General features: G+C 40.6%; 1 protein-coding gene across 2 annotated transcripts in view; it reads left to right on the top strand.

The window, feature by feature from the left end:
* The window catches only part of pak6b (p21 protein (Cdc42/Rac)-activated kinase 6b), a 59143-nt gene that overhangs the window by 30462 nt on the left and 10557 nt on the right, over positions 1-18124 (top strand). For both annotated transcript variants that reach the window (XM_060917934.1, XM_060917933.1), the window contains exons 4-9: positions 2581-3201; positions 4763-5230; positions 5410-5543; positions 8081-8207; positions 9983-10108; positions 13277-13411. In XM_060917934.1, coding sequence (XP_060773917.1) covers positions 2581-3201; positions 4763-5230; positions 5410-5543; positions 8081-8207; positions 9983-10108; positions 13277-13411 — 1611 coding nt within the window. The remainder of the gene's footprint in view (positions 1-2580; positions 3202-4762; positions 5231-5409; positions 5544-8080; positions 8208-9982; positions 10109-13276; positions 13412-18124) is intronic.

Here is an 18124-nt window from a genome sequence, read left to right as displayed (position 1 = left end):
GGAAGGTGAGGAAATCTCATAAAAATAAACATCAAACTTTGTGTGTGACCTAACTTTATGTAAGTGTAGACAAAAATAATAGAAGCAGAACCAAGTTATTGTTATCACAAGTTACTGACAAATGTCTGATCGACAAAAATAGAGCTAGCTCTTATTGTTCTAATACAAATATCATAAAGAATATGTAGTTTGGGTCTTGAGCACTGATATGTATCTCTGTGTAGTTTTAGAAAAACTAGGTTGGAGATCATATACTGTATTACAATAGCATAGTTTAACAGTTATAATATAATTTACTATATTGAAATTGTATAGTTATCTCTGTATAAAAATAGTAATAGTATATTGAAATAGGATAAATAACGATGCTATTTCAATTTAGTATCAATACCCAGGTGATTATATAAAAACACGCGAGAAATAGTCTGAATTTCTTGATAATCACCTCGAGCGACTGGGCAAAATAGCTGCCAATCACTTTGCCACTGTACAGTAAGTAAGGAAGAATTACAAATTATGAAAGAAAATGCTGTTCCTAAAAGCACTCAAGGAATTGTGATTTATTTTATCCACGTCAAAACAAAGTATTTTATGTGACTCCGTATAGATAAGTGACGCGAGTCTGCGTGCAACTTTATTACATTTGCATGCCGCTTTTGATGTTTGAAATAAATTCTTTTTTTCATGTGATTTTAAAAAAAAATAATCATCTGTGTATTTATCCTAAAACAATTATTCGCCTCAGGCTCAGTGAATATCGGTGAATAATAAAATTGACTTTGTCTGATATTCACTGAGCCTGAGGCGAATAATTGTTATATACACAGTGTCTTACAAAAGTATTCATCCCCCTAGGTGTTTGTCCTGTTTTGTCGCATTACAAGCTGGAATTAAAATTGATTTTTGGAGGGTTAGCAATATTCGATTTACACAACATGCCGACCACTTTAAAGGTGCAATTTTTTTTTAATTGTGCCATTGCTTAAAGAAAAAAAAATAAGAAAACACATTTGGAGTTTGCCCAACAGCATGTAGCAGACTCCCCAAATACACGGAAGAAGATTCTCTGGTCAGATAACACTAAAATGTATCTTTTTGGCCATCATGGGAAATGCCATGTGTGGTGCAAACCCATCACCCTGAGAACACCATTCCTACAGTGAAGCATGGTGGTGGCAGCATCATGCTGTGGGGATGTTTTTCATCTGCAGGGACAGGAAAGCTGGTCAGGACTGAAGGAAAGATGGATGGCACTAAATACAGGGCAATTCTGGAGGAAAACCTGTTTGAGTCAGCCAGAGGTTTGAGACTGGGGCGAAGGTTCACGTTCCAGCAGGACAATGACCCTAAACATACTGCTAAAGCTACACTGGAGTGGTTTAAAGGGAAACATTTAAATGTATTGGAATGGCCTAGTCAAAGCCCAGACCTCAATCCAATATAGAATCTGTGGGATAACTTGAAGATTGCTGTACACCAACGCAACCCATCTAACTTGAAGGAGTTGGAGCAGTTTTGCCTTGAGGAATGGGCAAAAATCCCAGTAGCTAGATGTACTAAGCTAATAGAGACATACCCCAAGAGACTTGCAGCTGGAATTGCAGCAAAAAGTGGCTCTACAAAGTATTGGCGCTGTGTGTGTGAAAATCTATGCACACTCCAGATTTCTGTTTTTTCATCTTAATTATTGTTTGTGTCACAATAAAACAACAATTTTCACCTTTAAAGTGATATATAGATATCTATTTATCTATATATGAAGGAGAGTGTGTATATCTTAAATGTATACAGCATTTTAAGTAAAAGCATAGGTCTAATTCCTCTATAAAGCAAATAGAAGTTTTAGCCCCCCCCCCCCAATTTTTTCATACAAACTTTGTTATAGTTTTCTATTTTATGACTTCTACATTATCGAGTCAGTACAAAAACATTTCAGAGTTCCAAAGGTTCGTTTTCCAGCACAAAATTAAATGTTACAGGAAAAAAAAAAAAACGCTTGTATCTGAGCAGCATATTCTATGAGAGCACTTTTCAGATTAAAAAAGAAAACATAATGAAGGCTACTGGGTTTTGGTGCAAAATGAAGAAGTGAGTGTGACAGTCAAAGTGTCCAGAAGAACTGTGGCTGGTTCTGAAGATGCTCAGTAAAACCTACAGATCATTTCCACATAAAACTGCACTCACTGGACCTCAGACTGCTTTATTTATTTATTTTTTAAATGCAAAAGGTCGTCTCACACCAAATATTGACTTTGTTTCATTTATTATGGTTTACTGCTTACTGTTTATAGTATTTTTTAATGTTGAAACATTTCATTTCATTATTTTTAAGCTGTTTTTGGTCTACAGCATTTCTTTACATGTGCCTAAGACTTTTGCACAGGACTGTGCGTTCTAATTTCAGGTTTTCCATTCCATTAGCCATAGCAATGAAAAAAAAAAAGCAGTCAATACATATAGTAAGTGGAATAAGTTTTCCATATGCATACTGAGACCTTATGATTCATCTCCCATTTTCTAGTATAATTAATTGTAATAGCAATACCTACTTATGAATGTGTTTTGTGCTCTTTTACACAGGACATTGTGCGGGGCAGTTTTATAGGACATGGAGACTACATTGCATCAGCAATTGCTGAAATGACTAAGCTTTCTGTTACCAACTCCAACTCACTCAGGAGGACTAGTATGTCTCTTCGTAAAAGAGCCCAGTCCTTGGGACGCCTGGGTGAGCTCACTGAAAAGGAAACATATCAGTATCAGCAACTGAATGAGAATAAACAGAAAAATGGTCAGCCTCTCCTAGATTGGCATGATTGGGCACAGCAAGTCTATAGTGAGAGTGGAAGCCCACGACCAGGTGCCAAAAAGAGTGCAACTCTCCAACCTAATGGGCTTCCCCCAAGAGCCAGGTCTATTATTGAAGTCAGCACGAGGCCTCAGCTCATGCCAAGGGACATTTTAGGTTTACCAGGAGCAGGTCAAGAAAGCAAATATGCCCATAGCGAGAGGCTCGGGCATTATTATCCCAGCATGGCTCGGAGGGTCAGTCAGCCCAACCAAAGGCCTGTGTCCTGCCTCTACAATACCCCCATATTAAGTCAAGAGTCAAATGTCAAGCCAAAGGAGACTCACAGGTCAGACCTTCCCCATGTTTCTGTGGAGACCCCTAAGAGACCATACTCCACTTATGACTTGAAGGTAAGATCAAACATTCATGCCAAGTTTAAAAGTAGCAGTATGTTAATCAAAAGATTCAAATTCAAAAGTCATAGCCTTTGTTGTAGGTACTTGATAGCTACAGTAGTGGTCAGAAGTTTAACACAGGGTCAAAATTATACATACAGGGTCAAAAATATACATATAGCACACCTAATATTTGGGTAAAATGTCTCTTCACAAGATTCACCTTGACCAAACATTTTTGTTTACCATGAACAAGCTTCTGGCAGAATTCTGGTTGGATATTTCATGACTCTCCATGGTAGAATTGGTAGAGTTCAATTAATTTTTTTTTTCTTGGCATGGACTCGACTTATAAGCACAGTCCATATATTTTCAATAGGGTTGAAGTCAGGACTTGTTTTAAACTTAATGTTAGCCTGCTTTATCCTCCACAACCAGCTCTGATGCATGTTTGGGTTCATTGTCCTGTTGTAAGTCCCAAGTCGTGTTCACGTTTCTGATGGTTTATGCTGAAGAATTCTGAGGTAGTCCTCCCTTTATTATTCCATCTACTTTGTGCAATGAACCAGTTCCACTGGCAGCAAAACAGCCCCAGAGCGTGATGATCCTACCACTACCACCACCACCACCACCAGCTGGTACAGTGTCCCTCTGTACATGGTGATCATTGTGGCCAAATAACTCAAACTTTGTCTCATCTGACCATACAGCTTTCCTCCAGAAGGCTTTATCTTTGTCCGTGTGGTCAGCTTCAAACTTTAGTTAAGCTTGAAGGTGTCAATTTCGGAGCAGGGGGGTTATTTCTTGGATAGCAGCCTCATAGTCCATGGTGATCTGAACTGTAGACAGTGATCCATCAGCTTCCAGTTTATGGCAAGGCTGTGCCATGGTGGTTCCCAGGTTGTTCCTGACCATCCAAACCAATTTCCTTTCAGCTGAGGGTGACAGTTTGGGTTTTCTTGAAGCAAAGTGGCTTGGCAAAGTGACTACACCTCACAATAACTTGGATACAATTGTTTGAACTGATCTTGGAATTTGCAGTTGTTTAGAAATGGCTCCAAGAGACATTTCGGAGTTGTGTATATCTGCAATCCTCTTTCTCAGATCTGCACTGAGCTCCTTGGACTTTCCCATTTTACTATGTGTTGGCCAATCCAATGAGTGCTGTAAACAAACCCCTTTTATGAAGGCACAGAGAAGCTACTAGCTGTAGTCAATCATGATCACTAACAGGAAGTTAAGAGACCTCGGCCTTGGCAAGATAAGAGACATTTTGGAAGTTTCAGCACCTCTGAATTAATAATCTAGGTGAGCGTATGTAAATTTTTGACCCTGTGTTGATTTCAGAAAACCCAAAGAAAATTAAAACTTGTGCACCAAATTCTAGTGTTTTTTTTTAATTAAAGCTGTATGCTGTACAATCATTCTGCCACAGATAAAGAACAGTTCAAAGAAATTACTGAAAGCCCAAATATTGCCATGACATTCATATCCAAGATGACATTTATGTCACTGCATGTAAACTTCTGACCACAACTGTATATGAAGCTCTCACTTGTTCCTTGTATGGTTACAGACAAACTCAGCAGGGTTCCCAGCCATCTCAAAGCCAAATCACACCAGCAGTTCGAAACCAGCGTATGACACCAAATCTCACTCTCAGTCCTTCAGCAATTCAACAGTTACATCACCTAACAGTACCTCACTACCCCCTATACAGGACAGTCCTTCTCAGCCTCGGCCCTCGCCGACAGGCTCTCCAGCCGCTAACATTCCTGGGGCTTGTTCTCCCAACGTAAGAACTGCTGAGCCAGCCACGATCATTTGTGAGCAGCCTGCGGTCACTCATACACAATTCAAGGCTGCTCTGCAAATGGTAGTAGACAAAGGGGACCCCCGCACCTATCTGGAGAACTTTGTGAAGATCGGTGAAGGCTCAACAGGAGTTGTCTGTATTGCACGGGAGAAACATAGTGGGAAACAGGTCGCAGTGAAGATGATGGATCTGAGGAAACAGCAAAGGAGGGAGCTGCTCTTTAATGAAGTATGTCATCTTTAATAGGCAAAATCTGTAGTTTATATTGATCAACTGCAAATAGCTTCTTTATGTGGTCTTTTTTTTAATTACTGTCTTAACCACCTTTGCCTCTGAATGTGTAATTATTTGTGGAGAAATTTAGATGATAACTGAATTTGCGTTTAACATTTTTGAAAAATTTTTAGGTGGTTATCATGAGAGATTACAGGCACAAGAATGTGGTTGAGATGTACAAGAGTGCTCTAGTGGAGGAGGAGCTTTGGGTCATAATGGAGTATCTGCAAGGTGGTGCTTTAACCAGCATAGTATCTGAAACCAGGTGAGAGGCAAATAAAATGTTGAATTGTGTCTTAAGGCCATTGGTTCCACATAGACCTATATTCATTGACCATTTTAACATGTATACCTACCATAGAAACATGGATATTATTCAGATGGCAGACCATTCCGAGCACACGAGTGATGTAATCGTATGTTTCTGGTACAAGTGTATCTCGCACATCAGTGTTGCTGGGCTTTATCCATGGATCTAAAACTGACACTGATGCATAAATTAAGTTTTTGTATGCACAATAATTGTTTATGGAGAAAGCTGAGCTATGGTCTCTGGCTGTACACCCACAAGGTTGTGGTATCTAATATATTGGCCAAAAAAAGAAAAAAGTGCCAAGAAGGTTTCTTCACCTGATATCATTGTGCCAGTGAAACACACTACCATGACAGCATCACTGTTTTGCTTAGAACAGTCCGTCAGACAAATAATATCTGATCCGCAGTGCAACAGATGGGCTACATAGAGGCTTTGCACTGTCACGCGATCCCATAGCAATGGTAACTACGCCGCCATGACGGGGCACACTTGTAGTGGTTCATTCAGCAGAGTTGATTGTTATTGATCAAAATGGGAAGGTTTTGCTGTGCTTATGGGTGTGCAAATCATGCTAAATGAAACAGACATCAGATTTTTTTTCATTTACCAAAAGTAATTCATCATCAGCAGGAAAAAGCTAGAGAGATTTCTAAACGTAGAAGGGAAAAATGGGGGGAACAAACATTCGGTGGGACTCGGTGTCAAACGAAGAGGTCAAAAACCCGATATGCTCCAGTGTTGTAGTCGAGTCACTAAACCTCGAATCCAAGTCCAGTCTCGAGTCCCCAGTGTTCAAGTCCAAGTCATTAAAGAAAATTTAAAGTTGAGTCCAAGAACAAGACTCCACCCGCACCATGTGACGGCGGCTGTTTTAGCGCTATTAACGTTAGTTTGTTCCTGAACATGGCGTATGAACAGGTGAATGTGCTTCTCTTTATCAGGGAGTGTGAAGTATTCTGTCAAAGATGGTTGGGAGACGGATGTGAGTGCAGAAGGTGTGTTTATTAATAAATGTAAATGCACTTTTTAAGTCTCGGGGAAGGTGAGGCTGTGCAGAGCTGCTGTGTTACTCATGTTCACGTCACTGTATAAGAATGAACACCTTGCTGCAGTTGTGAAACAATAATAATAATAATTTACTATTATTATTTTTATTATTATTGGGCGGCACGGTGGTGTAGTGGTTAGCGCTGTCGCCTCACAGCAAGAAGGTCCGGGTTCGAGCCCCGTGGCCAGCGAGGGCCTTTCTGTGCGGAGTTTGCATGTTCTCCCCGTGTCCGCGTGGGTTTCCTCCGGGTGCTCCGGTTTCCCCCACAGTCCAAAGACATGCAGGTTAGGTTAACTGGTGACTCTAAATTGACCGTAGGTGTGAATGTGAGTGTGAATGGTTGTCTGTGTCAGCCCTGTGATGACCTGGCGACTTGTCCAGGGTGTACCCCACCTTTCGCCCGTAGTCAGCTGGGATAGGCTCCAGCTTGCCTGCGACCCTGTAGAACAGGATAAAGCGGCTACAGATAATGAGATGAGATGAATAATAATAATAATAATTTATTTAGGGTTTTTTTTTAATTCTTACCTTTGTGGAAATGAAGTGACCATACCATAGGGTTTTTGACCTCTCCGTTCAATACCGAGTCCCACCGAATGCCCCCCCCCTTCCCTTCTATGTTTAGAAATCCCTCTCGTTTTTCCCCCCAGTGATGAATGACTTTTGGTAAATTAAAAAAATCTGATGCCTTTGTTTCATTCAGAATGATTTGCACATTCAGAAACGCAGTAAAACCTTCCCATATTGATCAGTAACAACTAACCCATCTGAATGAAGCACTACAAGCGTGTGCCCTCTGGCATGGTGGCATAGTTACCGTTGCTATGGAGTCAAGTGACCGTGCAAAGCCTCTGTTGAACACGTATGCTAGGTTTGTCTCATAAAATATCCAATGAGATAGCTGACATAATAAACTTTTTAATTGCTGTACTAAAGTGGAGCTTGGTAGAAAACGAAGATAAGCCTATTTTCCTTGTCAAGGACGTTGTTCTCAGCTTACTGAAACTGAATGTGCTGCAGAACAACAACAGTGAACACATTTTCCCAGAAATCATATTATTGGTTTATAGTATTGAAGGCTGTGTAAAATATTTTTAAATTTATAGTAATGCATCATTAGCTTTATTGCTTTCTTCCTATCGACTATGTAAAGACTATCATTTGAAACCTTTGTTTCTCAAACTGGACAAAGAAGAAAAACAAGATTACACAACTGAATACGTAGATTAACTCAGCAGCTCACACCCATTTGTCTTCACATGACTTTACGCTATCATAAGGACAGTATCTGGCAAAAAAATCTTGGTATTTAATGGTGGAGTTCAGTGTCCTAGTTAATATATCTACTGATCACTGTACATTCATTGTGTGTGTGTGTGTGTGTGTGTGTGTGTGTGTGTGTGTGTGTGTGCGCATGTGTGCGCACTTACACAATCAGATTGACGGAGGAGCAGATAGCTACAGTGTGTGACGCTGTGCTTCAGGCTCTGGCCTATCTCCATGCACAAGGTGTCATCCACCGAGACATCAAGAGTGACTCAATATTACTAACACTGGATGGGAGAGTAAGTGCAACTTTTCATGGGAGTTGCTGTCATATGTACAGTGGTGCTTGAAAGTTTGTGAACCCTTTAGAATTTTCTATATTTCTGCATAAATATGACCTAAAACATCATTAGATTTTCACACAAGGCCTAAAAGTAGATAAAGAGAACCCAATTAAACAAATGAGACAAAAATATTATACTTGGTCATTTATTTATTGAGGAAAATGATCCAATATTACATCTCTGTGAGTGGCAAAAGTATGTGAACCTTTGCTTTCAATATCTGGTGTGACCCCCTTGTACAGCAATAATTGCATCTACACATTTCTGGTAACTGTTGATCAGTCCTGCACACCGGCTTGGAGGAATTTTAGCCCATTCCTCCGTACAGAACAGCTTCAACTCTGGGATGTTGGTGGGTTTCCTCACATGAACTGCTCGCTTCAGGTCTTTCCACAACATTTCCATTGAATTAAGGTCAGGACTTTGACTTGGCCATTCCAAAACATTACCTTTATTCTTCTTTAACCATTCTTTGGTAGAACGACTTGTGTGCTTAGGTTCGTTGTCTTGCTGCATGACCCACCTCTTGAGATTCAGTTCATGGACAGATGTCCTGACATTTTCCTTTAGAATTTGCTGGTATAATTCAGAATTCATTGTTCCATCAATGATGGCAAGCCGCCCTGGCCCAGATGCAGCAAAACAGGCCCAAACCATGATACTCCCACCACCATGTTTCACAGATGGGATAAGGTTCTTATGCTGGAATGCAGTGTTTTCCTTTCTCCAAACATAACACTCCTCATTTAAACCAAAAAGTTCTAGTTTGGTCTCATCCATCCACAAAACATTTTTTCCAATAGCCTTCTGGCTTGTCCATGTGATCTTTAGCAAACCAGATGAGCAGCAATGTTCTTTTTGGAGAGCAGTGGATTTCTCCTTGCAACCCTGCTATGCACACCATTGTTGTTCAGTGTCCTCCTGATGGTGGACTCATGAACATTAACATTAGCCAATGTGAGAGAGGCCTTCAGTTGCTTAGAAGTTACCATGCGGTCCTTTGTGACCTTGCCAACTATTACACGCCTTGCTCTTGGAGTGATCTTTGTTGGTCGACCACTCCTGGGGAGGGTAACAATGGTCTTGAATTTCTTCCATTTGTACACAATCTGTCTGACTGTGGATTGGTGGAGTCCAAACTCTTTAGAGATGGTTTTGTAACCTTTTCCAGCCTGATGAGCATCAACAACGCTTTTTCTGAGGTCCTCAGAAATCTCTTTTGTTTGTGCCATGATACACTTCCCCAAACATGTGTTGTGAAGATCAGACTTTGATAGATCTCTGTTCTTTAAATAAAACAAGGATGCCCACTCACACCTGATTGTCATCCCATTGATTGAAAACACCTGACTCTAATTTCACCTTCAAATTAACTGCTAATCCTAGAGGTTCACATACTTTTGCCACTCACAGATATGTAATATTGGATCATTTTTTCTCAATAAATAAATGACCAAGTATAATATTTTTATCTCATTTGTTTAACTGGGTTCTCTTTATCTACTTTTAGGACTTGTGTGAAAATCTGATGATGTTTTAGGTCATATTTATGCAGAAATATAGAAAATTCTAAAGGGTTCACAAACTTTCAAGCGCCACTGTACATAAATAATGCTGTTTGATTTTCCATCAATAACTATTTAATTTACCAGTAATATTTACTTAGTATGCTTAATCTAATCTAATATTCAGGAGAACAAGCAAGTAAGAATATGTTCTCTTTTTTCAAGATAAAGCTATCAGACTTTGGATTCTGTGCTCAGATCAGCAAAGATATTCCAAAGAGGAAGTCACTAGTTGGCACTCCATACTGGATGGCTCCTGAGGTCATCTCCAAAATCCCGTATGGCACAGAGGTAAAGAAATTTTGTTAACCAAAATATTATATTTAGAGAGGATATTACACGGTGGCATGAAGATATGAAGTTTATCTTCGAGTGGTGAACATATTTTCACTCGTTTGCTTTGAATAATTTCAACACGAGAATCTTCATTCTCATTTCATATCACTTCATATCTTTGCACCATCGTGTAATGTTCTTTATATTATATGGATACATCCACACAAAAAAAATGCAAGTTAATCAAAAGCATTTTAATTTTGAACCGGTTCACCATTTTGACGACACACGTCTAGTCAGCGGGAAAACACTGGGAGTGATATATCTGTGAAGATACTCAGTCATCCAGGTACATAGTAATCTGTGGTTGGTAGAAGAGAGCAACTGGACTTGCTTGAAAAGTCTTGAAGACGTTTCGTGTCTCGTCCGAAAGGCATCTTCAGTTCTGAGGCAAACTGAGGATGTCTTTCGGACGAGAGGCGAAACGTCTTCAAGACTTTTCAAGCAAGTCCAGTTGCTCTCTTCTACCAACCACAGATTACTGGGAGTGATATCATCGGCGTGAAATATCGGGAATGATTACACACACAAGACACTTTTTCCATGGAATAAAAATGTGTTCTATTCCCTTCTAGCGGGTTTCGTTCATTTGGTTCAATAGCATGCAATATCAAAGTGTCTCTCAACCACTGGGCTGGGGATTTTTTTTTCAAGTTTGAAGCCAAATACTAAATCGTTCAGGATGTAGTGTCTCAAATCTGGTAGCTGGTTTGCCAAACACTTTTCAAATGGAATAAATACATTTGTGGGTAAATTAAGAGGAACAAGCCTTTATTTTTGTCACATTCCTCTTCTGCATTTAACCCATGTGCACACGCACAGTAGGCAGAATAGATAAACATGTTTGTGGGTAAATTATATGGATCTGTGCTGCCTGCTGGAAGAGAAGAGCAGGGAGGATTGAGAATCGAGCAGCTGTGGTTTGTTTACACCCGATACTAAAACTTGTAGTGTCCTAGCAACCATCTCAAAGACACGGACACAAAGCCCAGAAATTCCACCTTACTCGGGCAAAAACCGATACAGGATTTATCTTGTAGTGTCCTGATCCCCAGATCTTTAACCCAGCCACATATAAAAATGTTCTACACCTCCATGCTCTTCCAGGTTTCCATCTGTGTGTCCGTGTAGAACGATGTCTGCAGCACCAGGTAGTTTGAGATGTCGGGGAACTCAACGGATGGATAATTTTTCAACTCATAATGAATGAATAATTTTATTTAAAGACGATAATTTGATCAGCAGAGCTGGTGGGGTTGTGCATGTACAGATACAAATAATTACAAATACCAAAGACTAAAAATATAAACAAACTTAAAAAAAAAAACCTTTAAAATATTTCATCTCTTTTGACTGAGAATGCCCTGCATGCAAGGTTTGGCTTCTGGCACATCCATTACAGTTTTAAATACAATACCTACAATTAAAAACAGTTTGTTTTGATTGCATTTATTTAATTCCTGGGCTCCCATCTGTAACAAGAAGTGATGTCGCATTCTGTTTATACACTTTACAATAGAATAGATGAGCCAAAATAATTGGGGATCTTTTTTAATGGATCCCGATTCGTTACAAGTATGAATAGGTGGCTGAGAACCCCTGTTTTACAATATTGCATGGTTGTCAAGACAATGAGCTGTTACACGTCGGAGCTGATGCAAATATCCAATGAGAGAGTTTTCTGCTGCACATGCACAGAAGCATTTCTTTGTTTGCCAGGAAAGAGAAAGACATTGAACACCTGAAAGGCTGCCAAAGCTTCATTAGATATTCTTCACACATATTTACAAGAGAAAAACATACCAACAGACATCGAAAAACTGGAGAATAGAGTGTATAATAATAATAATAATAATAATAATAATAATAATAATATTGGCTGGCTTTTTTTCATGGTATATCAGATATATTCCATTCAGCTACTTGTCTTCAACTCATTCATTATCATGCTAGCTGAATGGAATATATCAGATAGACCACAAAAAAAGCCAGCCAATGTTACTTAAATATGTCGCTCAGATCCACTATGTATTTTGTTTGAAAAATGCGAATTTTTAGCACGAGAAGATAAACTTCATATATTCAAGCCAACGTGTGATTTTATTTTTATGATATCGACATGTTCACAAACAACAAGTACCAAAATTTATCAAAACAATTCATCGATTTCCTCACGAGTGACATATTGAGATTTATGCCATGGTTTTGGTTCTCCATGTCCTGGATGGAGCTCGTATGAAAAATACAAGTGGTGTATTTCCCAGTAAAATACCCGTGTGTGTGTGTATATATATATATATATATATATACACACACACACACACACACACACACACACACACATATATATATATATATATATATATATATATATATATGGGGGGGGGGCGGCACGGTGGTGTAGTGGTTAGCGCTGTCGCCTCACAGCAAGAAGGTCCGGGTTCGAGCCCCGTGGCCGGCGAGGGCCTTTCTGTGTGGAGTTTGCATGTTCTCCCCGTGTCCGCGTGGGTTTCCTCCGGGTGCTCCGGTTTCCCCTACAGTCCAAAGACATGCAGGTTAGGTTAACTGGTGACTCTAAATTGACCGTAGGTGTGAATGGTTGTCTGTGTCTATGTGTCAGCCCTGTGATATCACTGGATAGGCTCCAGCTTGCCTGCGACCCTGTAGAACAGGATAAAGCGGCTACAGATAATGAGATGAGGTGTGTGTGTGTGTGTGTGTGTATATATATATGTATATATATATATATATATATATATATACACAGTATGTTATCAGCAACATTTCTGTCAGTAACTATTCTTAAACCAGGGTCTGGAACCCATATTTTGACGCTGACAGCTAATACCTATCTCTTACCTCCTGAGTTATTTTCGACTCTTGGATCAAGAGCCGTGGTTTTGGGGGTGTGGATGCTGATATGGAGGCATTACGGTCACTGGCATTTACTAGAACCTCTCTCCTTTTCACAGGAATACGTTCCTTGACCACATTCTAGCTTACACAATTTCAACAATTTGGAAACACAAAATTTTCCACAGATTTTAGATGACTGACGGAAAAGGAAAATGACTCATTCCTGCAATTAAAAGGGATTTATTGTGTGTGTGTGTGTGTGTGTAGGTGGATGTGTGGTCTCTGGGCATTATGGTGGTGGAGATGGTGGATGGAGAGCCTCCGTATTTCAGTGACACACCAGTTGCTGCTATGAAGCGACTGAGAGATGAAGCAGCACCTTCTGTCAGAAATGCACATAAGGCAAGAACCTAAATAACTACAATCATAAAAACGAAATGGATAAATTCTTGAAATGTGGAATTGTTTCTAGATTCATAATGATCAACTACTGTACACAACCCTTGCATCTGGTGTGCACAGCACTGAAAACTCTTTACAGTCCTGATTTCAAAAAAGTTGGGACACTGCATAAAATGTAAATAAAAACCGAATGCAATGATTTGCAAATCCTTTTCAGTCTATATTCTGTTGAATACAATACAAAGGCAATATATTTTATGTTCAAACTGATAAACTTTCATGTTTTTTGCAAATATAGGCTCATTCTGAATTTGAATCCTCCAACATGTTCCAAAAAAGTTGGGACAGCGGCAGCAAAAGACTGGGAAAGTTGTGGAATGCTCAAACAGCACCTGATTGGAACATTCAGCAAGTTAACAGGTTGATTGGTAATTGGAAGGGCTCCGTCATTTATAAGCAAGGACGGGGTGAGGTTCACCACTTTGTGAAAAACGGTGTGGGCGAATAGTCCAACAGTTTAAGAACGTTTCTCAGCAAACAACTGCAAGGAATTTAGGGATTTCACCATCAACAATCCATCATATCATCAAAAGATTCAGAGAATCCACGTAAACCTCTGCATTGAAGGGACAAGGCCGAAAACCATCACTGAACACCCATGGCCTTCGATCCTTCAGGTGGCACTGATTTAAAAACTGAAATGATTGTATAAAGGATGCAGTGGGGCAAAAAAGTATTTAGTCAGCCACCAATTGTGCAAGTTCTCCCACTTAAAAAGATGAGAGAGGCCTGTAATTTTCATCATAGGTACACTTCAACTATGAGAGACAGAATGGGGGGAAAGAATCCAGGAAATCACATTGTAGGATTTTTAATGAATTAATTGGTAAATTCCCTGGTAAAATAAGTATTTGGTCACCTACAAACAAGCAAGATTTCTGGCTCTCACAGACCTGTAACTGTCCTCCACTCGTTACCTGTATTAATGGCACCTGTTTGAACTCGTTATCAGTATAAAAGACACCTGTCCACAACCTCAAACAGTCACACTCCAAACTCCACTATGGCCAAGACCAAAGAGCTGTCAAAGGACACCAGAAACAAAATTGTAGACCTGCACCAGGCTGGGAAGACTGAATCTGCAATAGGTAAGCAGCTTGGTGTGAAGAACTCAACTGTGGGAGCAATTATTAGAAAATGGAAGACATACAAGACCACTGATAATCTCCCTCGATCTGGGGCTCCATGCAAGATCTCACCCCGTGGGGTCAAAATGATCACAAGAACGGTGAGCAAAAATCCCAGAACCACACGGGGGGACCTAGTGAATGACCTGCAGAGAGCTGGGACCAAAGTAACAAAGGCTACCATCAGTAACGCACTATGCCGCCAGGGACTCAAATCCTGCAGTGCCAGACGTGTCCCCCTGCTTAAGCCAGTGTACATGTCCAGGCCTGTCTGAAGTTTGCTAGAGAGCATTTGGATGATCCAGAAGAGGATTGGGAGAATGTCATATGGTCAGATGAAACCAAAATAGAACTTTTTGGTAAAAACTCAACTTGTCATGTTTGGAGGAGAAAGAATGCTGAGTTGCATCCAAAGAACACCATACCTACTGTGAAGCATGGGGATGGAAACATCATGCTTTGGGGCTGTTTTTCTGCAAAGGGACCAGGACGACTGATCCATGTAAAGGAAAGAATGAATGGGGCCATGTATCATGAGATTTTGAGTGAAAACCTCCTTCCATCAGCAAGGGCATTGAAGATGAAACATGGCTGGGTCTTTCAGCATGACAATGATCCCAAACACACCACCCGGGCAACGAAGGAGTGGCTTCGTAAGAAGCATTTCAAGGTCCTGGAGTGGTCTAGCCAGTCTCCAGATCTCAACCCCATAGAAAATCTTTGGAGGGAGTTGAAAGTCCGTGTTGCCCAGCGACAGCCCCAAAACATCACTGCTCTAGAGGAGATCTGCATGGAGGAATGGGCCAAAATACCAGCAACAGTGTGTGAAAACCTTGTGAAGACTTACAGAAAACGTTTGACCTCTGTCATTGCCAACAAAGGGTATATAACAAAGTATTGAGATGAACTTTTGTTATTGACCAAATACTTATTTTCCACCATAATTTGCAAATAAATTCTTTAAAAATCAGACAATGTGATTTTCTGGATTTTTTTTTCTTATTTTGTCTCTCATAGTTGAGGTATACCTATGATGAAAATTACAGGCCTCTCTCATCTTTTTAAGTGGGAGAACTTACACGATTGGTGACTGACTAAATACTTTTTTGCCCCACTGTATTACTACATGGGCTTGGAAACACTTCGGAGAACCGTTGTTGTTAAACACAGTTTGTCGCTGGATCTATTATGATAAGTGAAAGCCACATATCAACATCGTCCAGAAACACTGAAGAATTCTCTGGGCCTGAGCTCATCTGAGATGGAATGATGTAAAGTGGAAAAGTGTGTCATGGTCTGACAAGCCCACATTTCAAATTATTTTTGGAAATCATTGACGACGTGTTTTCTGGGCTGAAGAGGAAAAGAACCATCCAGATTGTTACCCACAAAGTTAAAAAGCCAGCATCTGTGATGGCATGAGTAACTTGCGCATCTGTGAAGGCACCATTAATGCTGGAAGCTACATGCAGGTTTTGCATTAACGTATGCTGCCATCCAGACATCTTTTTCAGGAATGTCCCTGATTATTCGTGCAAGATGGCATAGTGGTGTAATGGTTAGCACTGTCACCTCACAGCAAGAAGGTTCTGGGTTCGAGCTCAGTGGCCGACGGGGGCCTTTCTGTGTAGAGTTTGCATGTTTTCTCCGTGTCTGCGTGGGTTTGCTCCGGTTTCCCTCACAGTCCAAAGACATGCAGGTTAGGTTAACGTGGGACAGCCTTGGGCTGAAGTGCCCAAGAGTAGCTGCAAGCATGTATGCAGCGGCTTTGCTCTCCTATGATGAACTAAATTTCGTTGTACATTTGTGCAGTGACAATAAAGGCATTCTATTCTATTCTAGATGATGCCAAGCCACATTCTGCACGTGTTGCAACACTGTGGCTTGTAAAAGAGTGCAGGTGTTAAACTGGCCTGCCTGCCTCCCATTGAAAATGTGTGGCGCGTTATGAAGCATAAAATAAAACAACAGAGATTCCAGACTGTTGAGTAACTTAAGTCCTATATCAAGTAAGAATAGGAAAGATTTTCACATTTATAACTTCAATAATTAGTGTCCTCAGTTTCCAAAGGCTTCCTTTTTTAAATTAAAAAAATTTTTTTCTACAAATAATTTTCCAGTATCATCTTCATTTTTATTGTACTGTCGCTTTCCTTTTTGTACTTTCCACTTTTGCTTTCCTTTTTCCGTTTATTTATTTATTTTTATTTTTTCGGAAGAATGCCGAGACCGGAAGCTTTCTTTTTTTTTCCTCCTCCTGCGTAAAGACCACAAGCGGAGGCCATCCACATCGGATCTGCTTTAATATCAACAGATCTTTGATTAAGGTACATGAATCTTTTCATCATGGCACACCTTCAGCCTGTTCAGTGTGCTGAGTGCAGGATGTTTAGTCATTCTTCCTCTGTCGCTAGCGATAGCTCTATTTGTGATAAGTGCAGATTAGTTAGCTCTCTGACGGAGAAGATTACAGTGCTAGAAGTGCGTGTCCAGGCTTTAGAGAAGTTCAGTGAGCGTGAGAACAGTGTAGTTTCTGTAGAGGAAAGTCTGGATGCCCTAGGTGGAGTTAGTAATCCCCCAACTCCAGCATTAGAGCCCTTACAGCGGGGCGAATGGGTGACGACTCGGCGGCATAAGCGTCGAGCCAAAGCTACCACTGAGGCTCACCCACTGGAGCTCCACTCCCCTCCGCGTCACGTGTCGAACAGGTTTGCTCTCCTTAGTGATGCACCCGCTGAGAAACCTGAAAGAGTTCTGGTTATAGGGGACTCTATCATACGGCACGTGAAATTAGCTCAGCCTTTAGGGGCACCAGCAGCTTTAGTCAGGTGTATACCGGGAGCCAGGGTGCCGGACATAGCAGGTAATCTTAGGGTCCTAGGCAAGTACAGGTTCTCAAAGATAGTTATCCATGCAGGAGCTAATGATATACGCCTTCGTCAGTCTGAGGTTACTAAGAGTAACTTTATAGAGGTGTTTAAATTAGCGAAGGCGATGTCCGATGCTGTAATATGCTCTGGCCCCATCCCAATGCAGCGTGGCTATATAGCTTACAGCAGGTTATGGTCGCTGAACTGCTGGCTGTCCAGGTGGTGCTCTGAAAACAGTGTGGGCTTTATAGATAATTGGGCTAATTTTGAGGGTACTGCTGGCCTGTTAGGGCGGGACGGTATCCATCCCACTCGGGAAGGTGCTGCTCTCATTTCCTGCAGCATAGGTCATAGTCTCAGAACAGGCCTAGTTAATTTCTGACAATCCAGAGCCAAGGCCAGGGAGCAGATGAACAGGCTAAACCGACTGTCTGCTAGCTGCACAGAGTTGTCACTCAGGGCCCACTACATCGAGACTGTGTCTGTTCCCCGAGCTCAACAAAAAGGTAGAAATTTTCAGAGAGTTTGTTCCAGTAACCTAATCAATATAAAATTAGATCATACTGACTGTACACCTGCTGCCAGCACCTTTGATCTAAAGGTGGGGCTATTAAATATTAGATCTCTTACATCTAAAGCGCTAATGGTTAATGAAC

Source organism: Neoarius graeffei, chromosome 3, assembly GCF_027579695.1.
Source record: "Neoarius graeffei isolate fNeoGra1 chromosome 3, fNeoGra1.pri, whole genome shotgun sequence".
In the NCBI taxonomy this organism is placed as follows: domain Eukaryota; kingdom Metazoa; phylum Chordata; class Actinopteri; order Siluriformes; family Ariidae; genus Neoarius; species Neoarius graeffei.
This window is presented reverse-complemented; position numbering and strand designations above follow the sequence as displayed.